Here is a 14,586-nt window from a genome sequence, read left to right on the forward strand (position 1 = left end):
CAAACAGATTGAGAAACATGTACATTAAAATATTAAGGGATGAGTTAATGATCTATTTTGAAGTGACTTTTGTCAGCAAATAATTTACAATAAATAGCCAGTCTCTTTGCTGCAGGTCATCACAAACCACCAGCCATGAGAGCTGTTGTGCTTGCCTTGACTCTGGCCCTTGTGGGTAAGTCATCTTTTAAATTTAACTATTTAGATGTCATAGTGATTTTATTTGCTAGAAAGGAATAAATACCATTTACTAGGATGAAAGTTTTTATAATATAACTATGGTGTAATTTTTTTTTTCTGTTTAGCGAGTCATCAGATCAACCTTGGTAAGTAAAGTTTTCTTTAAAAAATAAAGAAACATTACAATAGTAATGTAACACATCATGACATTATGAATTTTCTCCAATAAAATCAGTTCCAGAGTTTGCTGCAGGAAAGACCTTTGTGTACAAGTATGAGGGTTTGTTATTGGGAGGTCTGCCTCAGGAGGGTCTGGCCAAGGCTGGTGTAAAAGTCAGCAGCAAGGTTCTCATCAGTGCTGTAGCACAGAATACCTTCCTCATGAAGGTAAATTTATGACACAGATGTTGTCAACAAGAAAGACATGCATGGTTAGCCTGTATCGTGAACTAAATGTAGAATTATTTTACCCACAGCTCTCAGATCCTCAGCTCTTTCAGTACACTGGCATCTGGCCCCAGGATTCTTTTGTTCCTGCAACAAAGCTCACCTCAGCACTAAATGCTCAACTTGTAATTCCTATCAAATATGAGTATGCTAATGGTGTGGTAGGTAAAATATTTGCCCCTGCTGGAGTCTCTGCTACTGTTCTGAATCTGCACAGAGGTATCCTCAACATTCTTCAGCTCAACCTCAAGAACACACAGAATGTGTATGAGCTGCATGAGGTAAACCTGAGTGATAATTATTACCAGTAGAATTTGTATTAGCTAAATCCAATACTTGGTATATTAGCTAAATCTTTTTCATTCTCAAAGGCTGGAACTCACGGAGTCTGCAAGACCCACTACATGATCAGTGAGGATGAAAAGACCCATCAGATTGCTGTGAGAAAGTCCAAAGACCTGACCAACTGCCACAAAAGAGTCATAAAGGATATTGGTTTAGCTTACACTGAAACCTGTGTTGAATGCCAGCAGGTAATTTCTAAAGCTATATATGATCTGTCTCTTCAAGGTAAAGTAACAATTTCAACAACTTGTTAGTGTAATTTCCTCATCACAGAGGCTGAAGAGTCTGACTGGGACTGCAACATTCAGCTACATCATGAAGCCCACTGATACAGGTGCTCTAGTTTCTGAGGCTACAGTTGAAGAAGTTCATGAGTTCTCACTCTTAAATACACAAACTGGAGCAGCTCAAATGAGAGCCAAGTATGATTTATACTCTTATATTTATAGAATAGAATTGTATAATTCATATATTTTTTTACATGAAAAATTCAATAATTCTGTGATATTTCTCATTTTCAGGCAAATGCTGAATTTACTGGAAGTGCAGAATGCCCCTGTTGCTCCCCATGCGGGTGAGTACTTGAACCGTGGATCCCTGCAGTATGAATTTGCAACTGAGATTCTTCAAACCCCCATTCAACTGCTAAAGATCAATAATGCACAGGCCCAGGTATTAGTTTATTAGTTTATTTTTAATACAATCATTCACTTTTTTAATACAATCCTTCAGATTATTTTCAATACAATCATTCACTGTAGTTTCCACTATCAAGAACCCAAGAACTTTTATTCTCTTACAGATTGTAGAGGTCTTGCAGCATCTGGTTACAAACAACATGGTTATGGCTCATGAGGATGCTCCTCTGAAGTTTGTCCAGCTTGTCCAACTCATGCGTGTAGCTACTTTGGAGAATATTGAAGCAATCTGGGCTCAGTACAAGACCAAACCTGTTCACAGGTGAGGATGTATGAATGTTGCCATGAATTAAAACTGTTTAAAAAAAAAAAAAGTAAAAAAAATGTTTAAAGTAAAGTCTATTTGATTTTTTAAAATCCTTTTTGCGGCAGGCGATGGATTTTGGATGCACTTCCTGTAGTGGGTACAACAGTAGCCTTGAAATTCATCAAGGAGAAGTTTCAAGCTGATGAGCTCGCTGTCCCTGAACTCACTCAGACCCTTCTGGTTGCTTTGCACATGGCCACAGCTAATCCAGATGCTATTCACCTCACTGCTGTGAGTGGACGTCTTTCATGTATTTATCTTATCATGTAGTTCAATTATTTGAATCCAAAAGAACCTTGTATAGATATTATAAAATATTTCAATATTTTCCTCATCAAACAGAATCTGGCTTTTAACCCCAAAGTCAAGAATATTCCAGTGCTGCGTGAAGTTATCATGCTCGGCTATGGTTCCATGATTGCCAAATACTGTTCTGAAGTTCCTACATGTCCTGCTGATCTTCTTAAGGTAAAGCTTCTGTTTATTCATGCACATTTGTATGAACAATTTCAAAATATAAATTCACTTATATGATTATGGAAGAATTGCTTATATGCTCAATTACAAGTGTAAAGTTGTGTTTTATTTATTGTTTTTAATTATCAGCCTATTCATGAGCGTGCTGCCGAAGCTATTTCCAAGGGTGAGATTCGTGAAATTACACTGGCTCTTAAAGTTATAGGCAATGCCGGCCACCCCGCCAGCCTTAAAACCATCATGAAACTCCTGCCTGGATTTGGAAGTGCTGCTGCTTCCGTTCCCCTGAAGGTCCAGATTGATGCTGTCTTGGCTCTTAGGAACATTGCCAAGAATGAGCCAAAGATGGTCAGTATGTGATGATGTGTTAAAACAGCTGCTGTTATGGGTGACTGTTCAAGCATCTTAAACATTTTATTTGTTGTAGGTTCAGCCAGTGGCACTGCAACTTTTCATGGACAAGGCACTCCATCCTGAACTGCGCATGGTTGCATGTATTGTGCTGTTTGAGACCAAACCATCTGTAGCCCTTATGGCAACTGTTGCTGGTGCTTTAGAGAAGGAGACCAACATGCATGTGGTCAGTTTTGCTTATTCTCATATCAAGTCTCTGACCAGAAGCATGGCCCCTGACTATATGCATGTGTAAGTCTATTTTTTAGAATAGTTCATTCATAAAGGTTTAAATCTAAAAGTAAGTAGTAATTCCAATCAAAGCCACTTGTAACCAAGTTTTACTGGTTCTGCAGGGCTGCCGCTGCGAATGTTGCCATCAGGATGTTGAGCCCCAAACTGGAGAGACTGAGCAATCATTTTAGCAGAGCTATCCATTTCGATCTCTATATCTGTATGTTTCAATATCTTTTATTATTGCATTTGTATGTTTGAGGGGAAAATGATTTTGCATTTACAAATGTTTATACTTTCTATTTCAAGCTCCATTCATGGTTGGTGCTGCTGGTAGTGCTTACTTGATCAATGATGCTGCCACCACCTTGCCCAGAGCTGTTGTGACTAGAGCACGAGCCTACCTGGCTGGAGCTGCTGCTGATGTACTTGAGGTACAAATATCTCTCTTTAAGGATGTTGAATTCATTAAGAATTTGGAATGTTGTCTTGTTTCAACCACTGGTATCTCCACTCATTAATTTATGTCAACCAGGTTGGTGTGAGAACTGAAGGACTACACGAAGTTCTTCAGAAGTCTCATGCTGTGAATGAAAATGCTGACCGCATAACTAAAATAAAGCGCACTCTTAAAGCTGTAAGCTGCTTATAAAATCTATCATTTTAATGTTTCTGCTGTGTTGTTTGAGCTATACCAATTGTATCATGTACACCTTTCTTCTGGTTTTACACCAAGCTGATGGATTGGAGGTCTATGCCAGAAAATCAACCACTGGCTTCCATCTATTTCAAAGTTTTTGGACAGGAAATAGCTTTTGCCAACATTGACAAAATCCTCATCGAACAAGTAGCACAGGTATTTCCATTAATTCCTTTTATTTAAGCAACAGAAAACTCTTCTATAAGATTGAAATGTAAAGAGTGTAAAATATTTCATACAAATAATTATTCTATTTATTAGATATGAACTGATGTACAGGTTATAGTGTCAATACTCTTCAAATAAATAATTGCAATTAAAATCGAATCAAATGTAATGCACAATCTACAGATTGCCACCGGATCTCAAGGCCGTGAAATGCTGAAAGAGGCTGTTAAGGCATTGCAGAAAGGTATTGCCTTCCAGTATGCCAAGCCTTTGCTGGCAGCTGAAGTGCGTCGCATTCTGCCTAGTTGTCTTGGTGTGCCAATGGAGCTTGGTTTTTACACTTCTGCTGTTGCTACTGCAGCTGTCAATGGTATGGTTTTATAATGATTTTTAAACTACAAATGTCAAGCATGTAAATTTAGTCAACTGTCTGACAAAATAATTTCTTTCATTTAGTTAAGGCAACTATTACCCCTCCTTTACCTGAGCATCCAGAGACTGTCTCGCGTGATCAGTTGATGAAGACTGATTTCCAGTTGCAAGCTGAGGCTAGACCAAGGTACACTTTCAAAATAACAAGTTAAAGACATATTTTTTTTCATTTTTATACAGCTGGGAATGTTATATGACACTGTATGAACCTTATTTTGCTTTTAGCGTTGCCCTCCAGACTTTTGCTGTAATTGGAGTGAACACTGCCTTGATTCAGGCTGCTGTTATGGCCAGAGGAAAGATACACACTGTTGTACCAGCAAAAGTAGATATAAGAGCTGACCTTCCAAAGGGCAATGTAAAGCTGGAGGTTCTGCCTGCCGCTGTTCCTGATCATATTGTTGCTGCAAGGTAAGAAAATGATGTGATAATTTCACCTGTGTATGAAAAAAGAATTAGCAATTATCATAAAGAAGAAAGCAAAATTTTGCTCAAACAAACAAAGACACTACCAACAACAATTCAATGTTATTTCCTCAGCTTTGAGACCGTTGCTGTGGCCAGAAACATTGAGGACCTCCCCAATGAGAGAGTCGTATCTCTGGCACCTCCAGCGTCTTCTGATGCTGCGGAAGGGTTGATACCTGCTTCAATTCAGAAGTCCTTGTGTGGTGTTGTTCCTTATATTCACGTCAAAGGATGTCTTGAGTTTGCCTCCCAGAATGCTGGCTTTATGGGGTTAAATCCTCTGTATTATATTATTGGACGGCACTCAGCTAAATTTTCAGTGCCAAGAGGTAAATAAAGAGGTCAAAATTTTGATTGTAGTTGAATTCAGATTAGTTTAAAGACATGACAGAAATGCTGTTGTTTATGCTTTAGGTGATGGACAATCCCTTGAAAGACTGGAGCTTGAGTTGCAAGTTGGCCCTAAGGCAGCTGAGAAGCTTATGAAGGAAATCAGCCTTGTTGATGTTGAAAATCCTGAAGAAAGTACCGTCCTGTTGAAATTGAGGGAAATTCTGGAGGCTGGACTGAGGAATCGTAACTCCAGCTCGTCATCCTCTGTCAGCAGCAGTAGGAGCGCCAGTAGCAGTAAGAGTTCCAGCAGCAGTAGGAGCACCAGCAGCAGTAGGAGTGCCAGCAGCAGTAGGAGTGCCAGCAGCAGTAGGAGTGCCAGCAGCAGTAGGAGTTCTAAGAGCAGCTCTATGAGTTCTTCCAGTGCTCGTGTGAGCAAGGTAAAGCATTACCAGATGATCATAAGCATGTGTAATGTCTACATCATTTACAATAATGGTAATAATAAGAGGAGGAAGAAGAAGAAGATAAAAAAGAAAGAAATAAAACCCCTTCTTTTGAGACATTTTGTTTGTCCCATGCTCAGGTCTAAATATATCTTTTAAAGTAAACAAGCGATTTTTTCCTTTTTTTTTTTTTTCCTTTTCCCCTGTCTAGTATATGTCATTCATTCCAATTCACAATGTTTTCCATTGGTAAAATTAGTTATTTATTGTTTTTTCTTAGAATACAAATGCATACCGTCAGTTCCAGAAATTTCATAAGGATCAGGTAATTCCAGAAGAATTTTTATCTATCTATCTATCTATCTATCTATCTATCTATCTATCTATCTATCTATCTATCTATCTATCTATCTATCTATCTATCTATCTATCTATCTATCTATCTATCTATCTATCTATCTATCTATCTATCTATAAATACATTTTCTTTTTTAGTACCTGACATCACAGGGAACATCAAAGGCCAGCAGCTCATCTAGCATTGAGGCTATACAGAGAAAGGTAGAATATTTGTAGCATGAATTACATTGAACATTAAATATAAATTGATAAAATTAAACATCCTAACTTTTTAAATGTGCTATTTTTGTAAATATTTATGAAGGTTAATGTTTATAATTTCAGTCTATGATACTTGGAGATGCAATTCCACCCATATTTGCCATCATTGCCCGTGCCGTTAAAGCTGACCACAAGCTGGGATACCAGCTTGCCGCTTACTTGGACAAACCCACTTCAAGAGTACAGGTTGTGTTTGCCTCTATCTCTCAGAATGACAAATGGAAGATCTGTGTCGATGCTATCCTTCCAAGCAAGCATAAATTCGCTGTAAGTTGTAACACAAACATCTTTCCAAAAAGTTTTTGAATGCTTTTTAATATATATATATTTAATGATGTATTGCTTATACTAAGCCAATATTCTCTTATTAGGCAAAGTTAGCTATTGGAGAGCAGTGCCAAGGATATTCTGTAGCTTTCAAGGCTGAAACTGGTCTGCATGAGGCACATCCTTCTGCTCGTTTACAATGGGACTGGAACAGAATCCCAGCTATTGATATTCCCTATGTTAAGAGGTATTAAAAATTCTCAATGTAGCTAATGTATTATTGTGTGTTAAAATGTAAAAATGAAAAAGTACAATGCTGATTATATTTTAAAATTCTTCTTCTTCCAACAGGGCAAGGGAGTTCATCTTTTATGTTGCTCCCCTTGCTGGAATTAATGCTGACAGAGCTGATAACAGTGAGAGACAGATCAATGTAATTGTTGCCCTACCCACTCAAAAGTCTCTAAACATTGTTTGTAGGATTCCAAAGGTAAGAATTGTGGCTAATAACTCTTTGCATGATTTAAGATTTGCAAATAAATAATGAACCTATTTAATGTTCTTTACCTCCCAGATGACACTGTCAACGCAAGATGTGCCTCTTCCTATTGAACTGCCTATTGAACAAGATGGAACCATTGAAGCTCTCCAGAATTTTGACATTCGGAACATTGTTGAAAAATGGCTGAATAATAACTGACAGAAAACTGACATATTTGATTATAAGTATGTAAATTAAGTGAAATGAAATAAAGAGCATCCAAAAGGCAAAAATGTTTTAGCTCTTTGTGACTTTGTGTGTGGCTATTTTAATTTTCACTATCTGTAATTGTCCCCATATTCTACAAAGAAAAATATTGTGGTATATTTTTTGTCCAGTCAAAAGTATAAGCAACAATGAATTAAGCATGAAAAGCTTTTCCAAAATATTTTACCAGATCACATTTACACAAGTATTAAGAGATCGTTCTACAGAGTATGTGAACATTAAGACATCGTTCTATAGAGCACAAATTATATATGTGAATGTGAATGCGCATGTGCGAATATATTTAAAACGCTTCCAATTTCCTCTGCCCTAAATGCTCTAAACCACAACACTGGTGCTGAAACCTGGGATTAAAGAAAGATAGGCCTTGTTAACAAATGTTGAGATTCTTGTTAAGATACACCAGACCAAGCAATGCTGGACAGGACTGGCTGTTTGCAGTACAATGTTATTGGCCAGGCATTCACAGCAATGTTTGCAAATAGCATGTTACAAATGTCATCTGGTGCCAGCCAACCCATTGTTTTTCCGTTGTACCTATTACCAATAATTGACATCCCCTTGAAAGAATTATTATGGACTTCGTCTGGCCATTAGATCAGCCTAAATAAATTTTAATTAATTTTGGTGTACCATGCAATGCCATACCTGAAAGCACTGCCTCTGCAGACATCTCAGTGTTTAGTGTAGCCGAAGCACTTTTACATATTATCAGCTGAGTCGTTATAATCTCTCACAAATGCCATAGGTGGGGCAACTATCTACGGCCACTCCCTAACCAAAGTGGAAGGCATCCATCGAAAGAGTCCTGCACCAATGACACTCTAAGAGTGGCACCCAAAATGAGAAACAAGTGTCTTTCCCTAAAAAGGGTGTCAGCGGCAGGATCACTAATGACTCCAGCCACCCGTCCCACAGACTGTTCTCTCTGCTCCTCTCAGGAAGACGTCTCCGCAGCATCTGATCCCGCACTAGTCGACTGAGGGATAGCTTTTTCCCTCAGGCCATCAGACTAATTAACAGCCATAACCAACACAGCATACAGCATACTTCCACAATATTCAACAGTTCAACACTGGACTATACACACACACACGCACACTGCATTCGTACTACTACACACGGGACTACACACACACTGCATTTAATTTAAAATAACAATCTATCTGACAATAAGCTATCGGTACCACAGGACATTTCTGTATCTGTACAGTCTGTTACACCTTACATGATACATATATATTACATGTATATAATACTCATATATTTTATTTATATTTATACTTATACATACATATATGTATGGGTATATATATGTCTAGTAGTACACTGTGTGTACTGACTATGTATGAGCACATTGCATCCTTTCTACATTTTCCGCATTTGCACATTTCAAATGGTACTGACCATATTGCACATTTTTTTAACCTGTTTGTAAATTGTTCTATTTATGTTTCTTTCTATTGTATGTAAATGGTTCTGCAATTTCTGGAGCTCCCTCCCAAGAATTTCACTCACCGTGGCACATGTGCCGTTGTGATGTGACAATAAAGGAGACTTGACTTGACTTGAAAATCCCCTGCTCCTGAGCCAGAGTTGAAGTGGTCTCATGTGTAGCAGACCTAACTGAATAGCTTCAGCTGCTACCTCAGTGTCATAAAGGCATTGGCCTTGTCAAATGTCCTTTATGGCTGAAAGGAAGGAGTCCTCCAGAGCAGGAAAGAGAAATGCCTGTATAATGCCTGAATCTTTAACTATCCCCAGAAAGGTGGTTGTCTGTGAGGGAAAAAGCATACTCTTCCCTGGGTTGAGCCTGAGGCCTAAATGCCCCATGTGGACAAGCACAGCATCTCAATGTCTGGATGCTATGCCCCACAACTGAGCCAAGGTGAACCAGTTGTCTGGATAATTGAGTAGGTGGATGCCGTGGGGTACAGTAATGCCAGAGCAGCCTACATGCACTTTGTGAGAGTGGTAGTGGCAGGGTAGGTAGCAGTGGAGATGGCCCTAAGAGACATTCTTAGAAACTGTAGCCCTCAGGGGTTTGGATGCTTATGTGGCCCGCCTGGTAGAGATAGAAATAGCTTCTCACTGCTGCAAGGGACTAACAGGTCAGCAGGTGAAATCGGGGCATCTTTTAAAAGGTTTTGTCCTTTTCTTTTATTTCTGTCAGGTTTCCTCCCTGTGGCAACCAATGGGGTGTCTGCTTTCTGACACAGAGTGTTCAATCTGTAAGATCCTTCCCATGGACGAGTTCCTTTAGCAGCTTAGCCTGGTATGCCTGCTTGACCTGCACCCATATAGGAGAAATCTGTCAGAGAGTCAGTGGAGATGAAGTCTCTCGTTTCAGTTTCGCTCAGAATGAGACCTGCATGACCAAAACAGCAATGATGCCTAGACAGACACGGGACTCCAGCCACATTGCACAGGTGTTTGGAATGTAGCCAAACGAGCGGAGATTTCTAAGAGGATTTTCTCTCTTGAGAGCGAACCGCTTGCTAATGAAGAAAAGACCCTAGTCTTTATGTGTCTTCTTTTTAGATTAGATTAGATTAGATTCAACTTTATTGTCATTACACATATACAAGTTTGTACAGTTTAGATCTAACCAGAGTGCAATAGCAGCAAGTGCAGGATATACAGTTTTTACAAGATTTAAATGAGTTAAATAAAGTGGTAATATAGAAGTAATTTACAGATGTGTGTGTACTATGAACATAATATACAGATGGCTATTAGTATAAACGGAAACAGAATGGTATGTGCTATAAAGAAATTATATGGCCATTAATATAATATATTGCTGTTACTATAAATAGAAATCAGCTGGATATATACATCCATCCAGCCATCCATTCATTTTCTACCGCTTATCCAGGACCGGGTCGTGGGGGCAGCAGTTTAAGCAGGGATGCCCAGACTTCTCTCTCCTCAGACCCTTCCTCCAGCTCTTCCGGGGAAACCGAGGCATTCCCAGGCCAGCCGAGAGACATAGTCCCTCTAGCATGTCCTAGGTCTTCCCCGGGGCCTCCTCCCCAGGAAGGCGTCCAGGAGGCATCCGGAACAGATGCCCGAGCCACCTCAGCTGACTCCTCTCAATGTGGAGGAGCAGCAGCTCTACTCTGAGCTCCTCCCGAGTGACCGAGCTCCTCACCCTATCTCTAAGGGAGCGCCCAGCCACCCTGCGGAGGAAACTCATTTCCAAAGCTCATGACCATAGGTGAGGGTAGGAACGTAGATCGACTGGTAAATAGAGAGCTTCTCCTTGCGGCTCAGCTCTTTCTTCAACACAACAGACAGGTATATCGACCGCATCACTGCAGAAGATACACAGATCCGCATGTCGATCTCCCGCTCCATCCTTCCCCCACTCGTGAACAAGACCCCAAGATACTTTAACTCCTCTACTTGAGGCAAGAGCTCTCCACCAACCTGAAGGGGGCAAGCCACCCTTTTCCGGCTGAGAACCATGGCCTCGGATTTGGAGGTGCTGATTCTCATCCCCGCCGCTTCACACTCGGCTGGAAGAGCAGTGGAGTGCACGCTGGAGGTCCTGATTTGAGGAAGCCAACAGGACAACATAATCTGCAAAAAGCAGAGACGAAATCCCGTGGTCCCCAAACCGAACTCCCTCCGCCCCCCGACTGCGCCTAGAAATCCTGTCCATATAAATAATGAACAGGACCGGTGACAAAGGGCAGCAGCCCTGCCGGAGTCCAACATGCACCAGGAACAAGTCTGACTTACTGCCGGCAATGCGAACCAAACTCCTGCTCCGGTCATATAGGACCAGACTGCCCTTAGCAGAGGGCCCCGGACCCTATACTCCCAGAACACCCCCCACAGGTCAACACGAGGGACACAGTCGATTGCCTTCTCCAGATCCACAAAGCACATTGGACTGGTTGGGCAAACTCCTGGCGAGGGTACAGAGATGGTCCAGTGTTCCACGAAAAAGAAGAAACCCGCATTGTTCCTCCTGCATACGAGGTTCGACTATCGGCCGAATTCTCCTCTCCGATACCCTGGCATAGACTTTTCCGGGGAGGCTGAGGAGTGTGATCCCCCTGTAGTTGTAACACACCCTCCGGTCCCCCTCCTTAAACAGAGGGACCACCACCCCAGTCTGCCAGTCCAAAGGCACTGTCCCCAACCGCCACGCGATGTTGCACATGCGTGTCAACCAAGACAGCCCCACAACATCCAGAGACTTGAGGTACTCAGGGCGGATCTCATCCACCCCCGGTGCCTTGCCACTGAGGAGCTTCTCAACTACCTCAGTGACCTCAGCTTGGGGGATCGACGAGTCCACAACTGAGTCCTCGGCCTCTGCTTCCTCAGTGGAACATATGTTGGTGGGGTTGAGGAGAACCTGGAAGTACTCCTTCCACCGTCCGAGAATGTCCCCAGTCGAAGTCAGCAGATTCCCACTCCCACTGTAAACAGTGTGAGCAGGGCACTGCTTCCCCCTCCTGAGACGCCGGACGGTTTGCCAGAATTTCTTCGGGGCCGACTGATAATCCTTCTCCATGGCCTCACCAAACTCCTCCCATACCCGAGTTTTTGCTTTTATGCTTGAACATGGTGTTCGTTATGGACAAACTGTTACTAGCACCCTCTCGTTCACCGGGGTGAGCTCCAATACATGGCGGCTGAGCTGGGGGGCTATGAGCAAGCCCACACCAGCCCGCCGCCTCTCACCGCGGGCAACTCCAGAGTAGTAAAGAGTCCAGCCTCTCTCGAGGAGTTGGGTTCCAGAGCCCAAGCTGTGCGTGGAGGCCAGCCCAACTATCTCTAGTCGGTATCTCTCAACCTCCCGCACCAGCTCAGGCTCCTTTCCCCCCAGCAAGGTGACATTCCATGTCCCTAGAGCCAGATTCCGTGTCCGGGGATTGGTTCGCCGAGGCCCCCGCCCTCGGCTGCCACCCAATCCACAATGCAACGGCCTTACGGTTTCTCCTGCAGGTGGTGGGCCCACTGGAGATCGGCCCCATGTAACTCCTTCGGGCTGAGCCCGGCCATACCGGGCGACGTCACGGACCTTGTTTTATTCTTCTTCATGAGGGGTTTTTAACCGCTCTTTGTCTGGCCCGTCACCAGGACCTTGGGAGACCGTACCAGGGGCAGAAAGCCCCAGACAACATAGCTCCTAGGATCATTCAGGCACGCACACCCTTCCACCACAATAAGGTGGCGGTTCAAGGAGGGGTGGATATATGTTGGTCAGAAAGTCCATAATCCAGTTGCAAGTTGTGGTGTTAATGCCCAGATCTTTACAATGTATATATATATATATACAATGGTAAGGCAATTGTGAGCAGCAATGCAAAAAAAACAGAAAGTGTGCAAGCGAGCATAGTTTCTGTAGTAGTCCATTAGTGCAATAACGTCCATTTTGTAAACAGTCCATTAACGCAATAACGAAGTGTGTGGGGGGAGATGTAACAATGTATGAAGGACATTGACAGTATGATGAGGGAGGGGCAGAGTTCAATAAAGAGACAGCTCTCGGAAAAAAGCTGTTCTCTAATCGGCTTGTCCTTGTCCGGAGGCACCTGAAACGCCTGCTGGAGGGCAGAAGTGAAAACAGTCTATGGGCAAGATGAAAGGAGTCCTTAAGAATGCTGTGAGCTCAACGCAGACAGCGTTTCTTCTGGATGTCCTCCATGGCTGGAAGTGGAAGTTTTCACCACCCGCTGCAATGCCCTGCGCTCTGCAACAGAGCAGCTCCCATACCAGACTGTGACACAGCTGGTCAGGATGCTTTCTATTGCACAGCGGGAGAAGTTCATCAGGATATCCGAGGAAAGCTGATTTTTCTTTAGTGTCCTCAGGAAAAAGAGGCACTGGTTAGCCTTCTTGACCAGGCTGGAGGTGTTGGTAGTCCACAACAGGTCCGCCGAGATGTGGATCCCCAGGAACTCGAAACGCGCTCAACAGCCATCCCATTAATGTGGATGTTGTCATGTGTGCCTCTTGTCTCGTTCCTGAAGTCCACAATAAGCTCATTTGTCTTGGAGGTGTTAAGGAGCAAGTTATTGTCATTGCTCTATCTGGCTAGGTGCTGGATCTCCTCCCTGTAGGCAGTCTCATCATTGTTGGTGATGAGACCGATCACTGTAGTGTCATCTGCAAACTTGATGATGGACTTAGATCCATTCACAGGCCTGCAGTCGGAGGTGAAAAGGGAGTAGAGGAAGGGGCTCAGCACACAGCCTTGTGGTACACCAGTGTTGAGTGTGATTGTGTTGGAGCAGATGGAGCCTGATCGAACCTGCTGGGGTCTGTTGGTCAGAAAGTCCATAATCCAGTCGCAAGTTAATGCCCAGATATACTAATTTGGCTATTAACTTGGATGGAATGATGGTGTTAAATGCTGTGCTGAAGTCAACAAACAGCATACGTGCATAAGTTCTTATTGTCCAAGTGTGTCATACGTTCTTATTGTCCAAGTGTGTGAGCACAGAGTGCAGTGCCATGGAAACTGTATCTCTTGTGCTCCTATTGCTGCGGTAGGCAAACCGGTGTTCTTTTGCCCTAGTCTCAGACAATGAGACAAGTGACCGCAAAATTTACAGGGCACATATAGAACACATAGAAGATTGAATAATGTGGCATAGATGCCCCTATATGGTCTTACTGGCACAAGCTTCATTTGATCACATGACCTCTTCAGCCAGCAGCTCGGCGTGATTTCACACTAAGCTTCAGTCACCGCTTCCACACGGAGCTTCTGAAGGCCTCTGAAGGAGCGTTCCCATAGTGCCTGCAATAATGCAGCGTTGCGTGCCTTCGAATATAGACCACTACAACTGATGTCAGATAGGGCAATTAGCCTGTTGTTTGATCTGGTAGTTGATTGGTTGCACCTGGTCACATTTACAATGGTATACTCTAAGGGGCCAAATCAGGTTTTAATCCTCCAGAATGTTTTAAAAATTTATTTTCACTTTAATGATGATGTTATAATGGGAACATACAGCACAAAAAAAGTTAGACTTCATTTATTATAATTTTCAAGCTTATATGTGAAAAATGTTAAAGATTTTCACAGAGTATGATGACTTTCCATAGGCACCTAATCACAAAATAAATAATACTTGGGCTGACTTACCAATTTGTCATGTTATTATGGTAAATGTACTATTTGAGGGTAGTGTGATGCAAAGCACATGAACTGGAATTATATTTTTTCTGTTTCTACTGTCAAACTTGAGATGAAGCCATACAATACACATTTTTGCTAAATTAAAAGGTTTTATTTCTTCCTTTATTCTGTAAAATTATAGGCATCTCTGTTAGTT

General features: G+C 42.2%; 1 protein-coding gene across 2 annotated transcripts; it reads left to right on the forward strand.

Moving 5' to 3' along the window:
* The first annotated feature begins 120 nt into the window (after positions 1–120).
* Positions 121–7,287, forward strand: LOC113651665 (vitellogenin-like). 2 transcript variants are annotated; one of them, XM_047809940.1, is made up of 27 exons: positions 121–175; positions 306–326; positions 416–567; positions 657–908; positions 999–1,160; positions 1,246–1,394; positions 1,494–1,644; positions 1,775–1,932; positions 2,043–2,208; positions 2,320–2,445; positions 2,584–2,802; positions 2,882–3,099; positions 3,204–3,301; positions 3,391–3,515; positions 3,617–3,718; positions 3,818–3,937; positions 4,133–4,319; positions 4,406–4,508; positions 4,607–4,792; positions 4,922–5,178; positions 5,264–5,619; positions 5,906–5,950; positions 6,121–6,186; positions 6,310–6,513; positions 6,618–6,760; positions 6,865–7,003; positions 7,088–7,287. In XM_047809940.1, exons 1-27 carry the CDS (start codon positions 136–138, stop codon positions 7,211–7,213), a joined length of 4,071 nt encoding a protein of 1,356 aa, XP_047665896.1. In that variant the 5' UTR covers positions 121–135; the 3' UTR covers positions 7,214–7,287. The 2 variants fall into 2 exon arrangements, with proteins under 2 accessions (XP_047665896.1, XP_047665897.1); XM_047809941.1 differs by having other exon boundaries at positions 6,136–6,186.
* The last annotated feature ends 7,299 nt before the right edge of the window (positions 7,288–14,586 follow it).

The sequence above is a fragment of the Tachysurus fulvidraco genome, chromosome 2 (assembly GCF_022655615.1).
Source record: "Tachysurus fulvidraco isolate hzauxx_2018 chromosome 2, HZAU_PFXX_2.0, whole genome shotgun sequence".
In the NCBI taxonomy this organism is placed as follows: domain Eukaryota; kingdom Metazoa; phylum Chordata; class Actinopteri; order Siluriformes; family Bagridae; genus Tachysurus; species Tachysurus fulvidraco.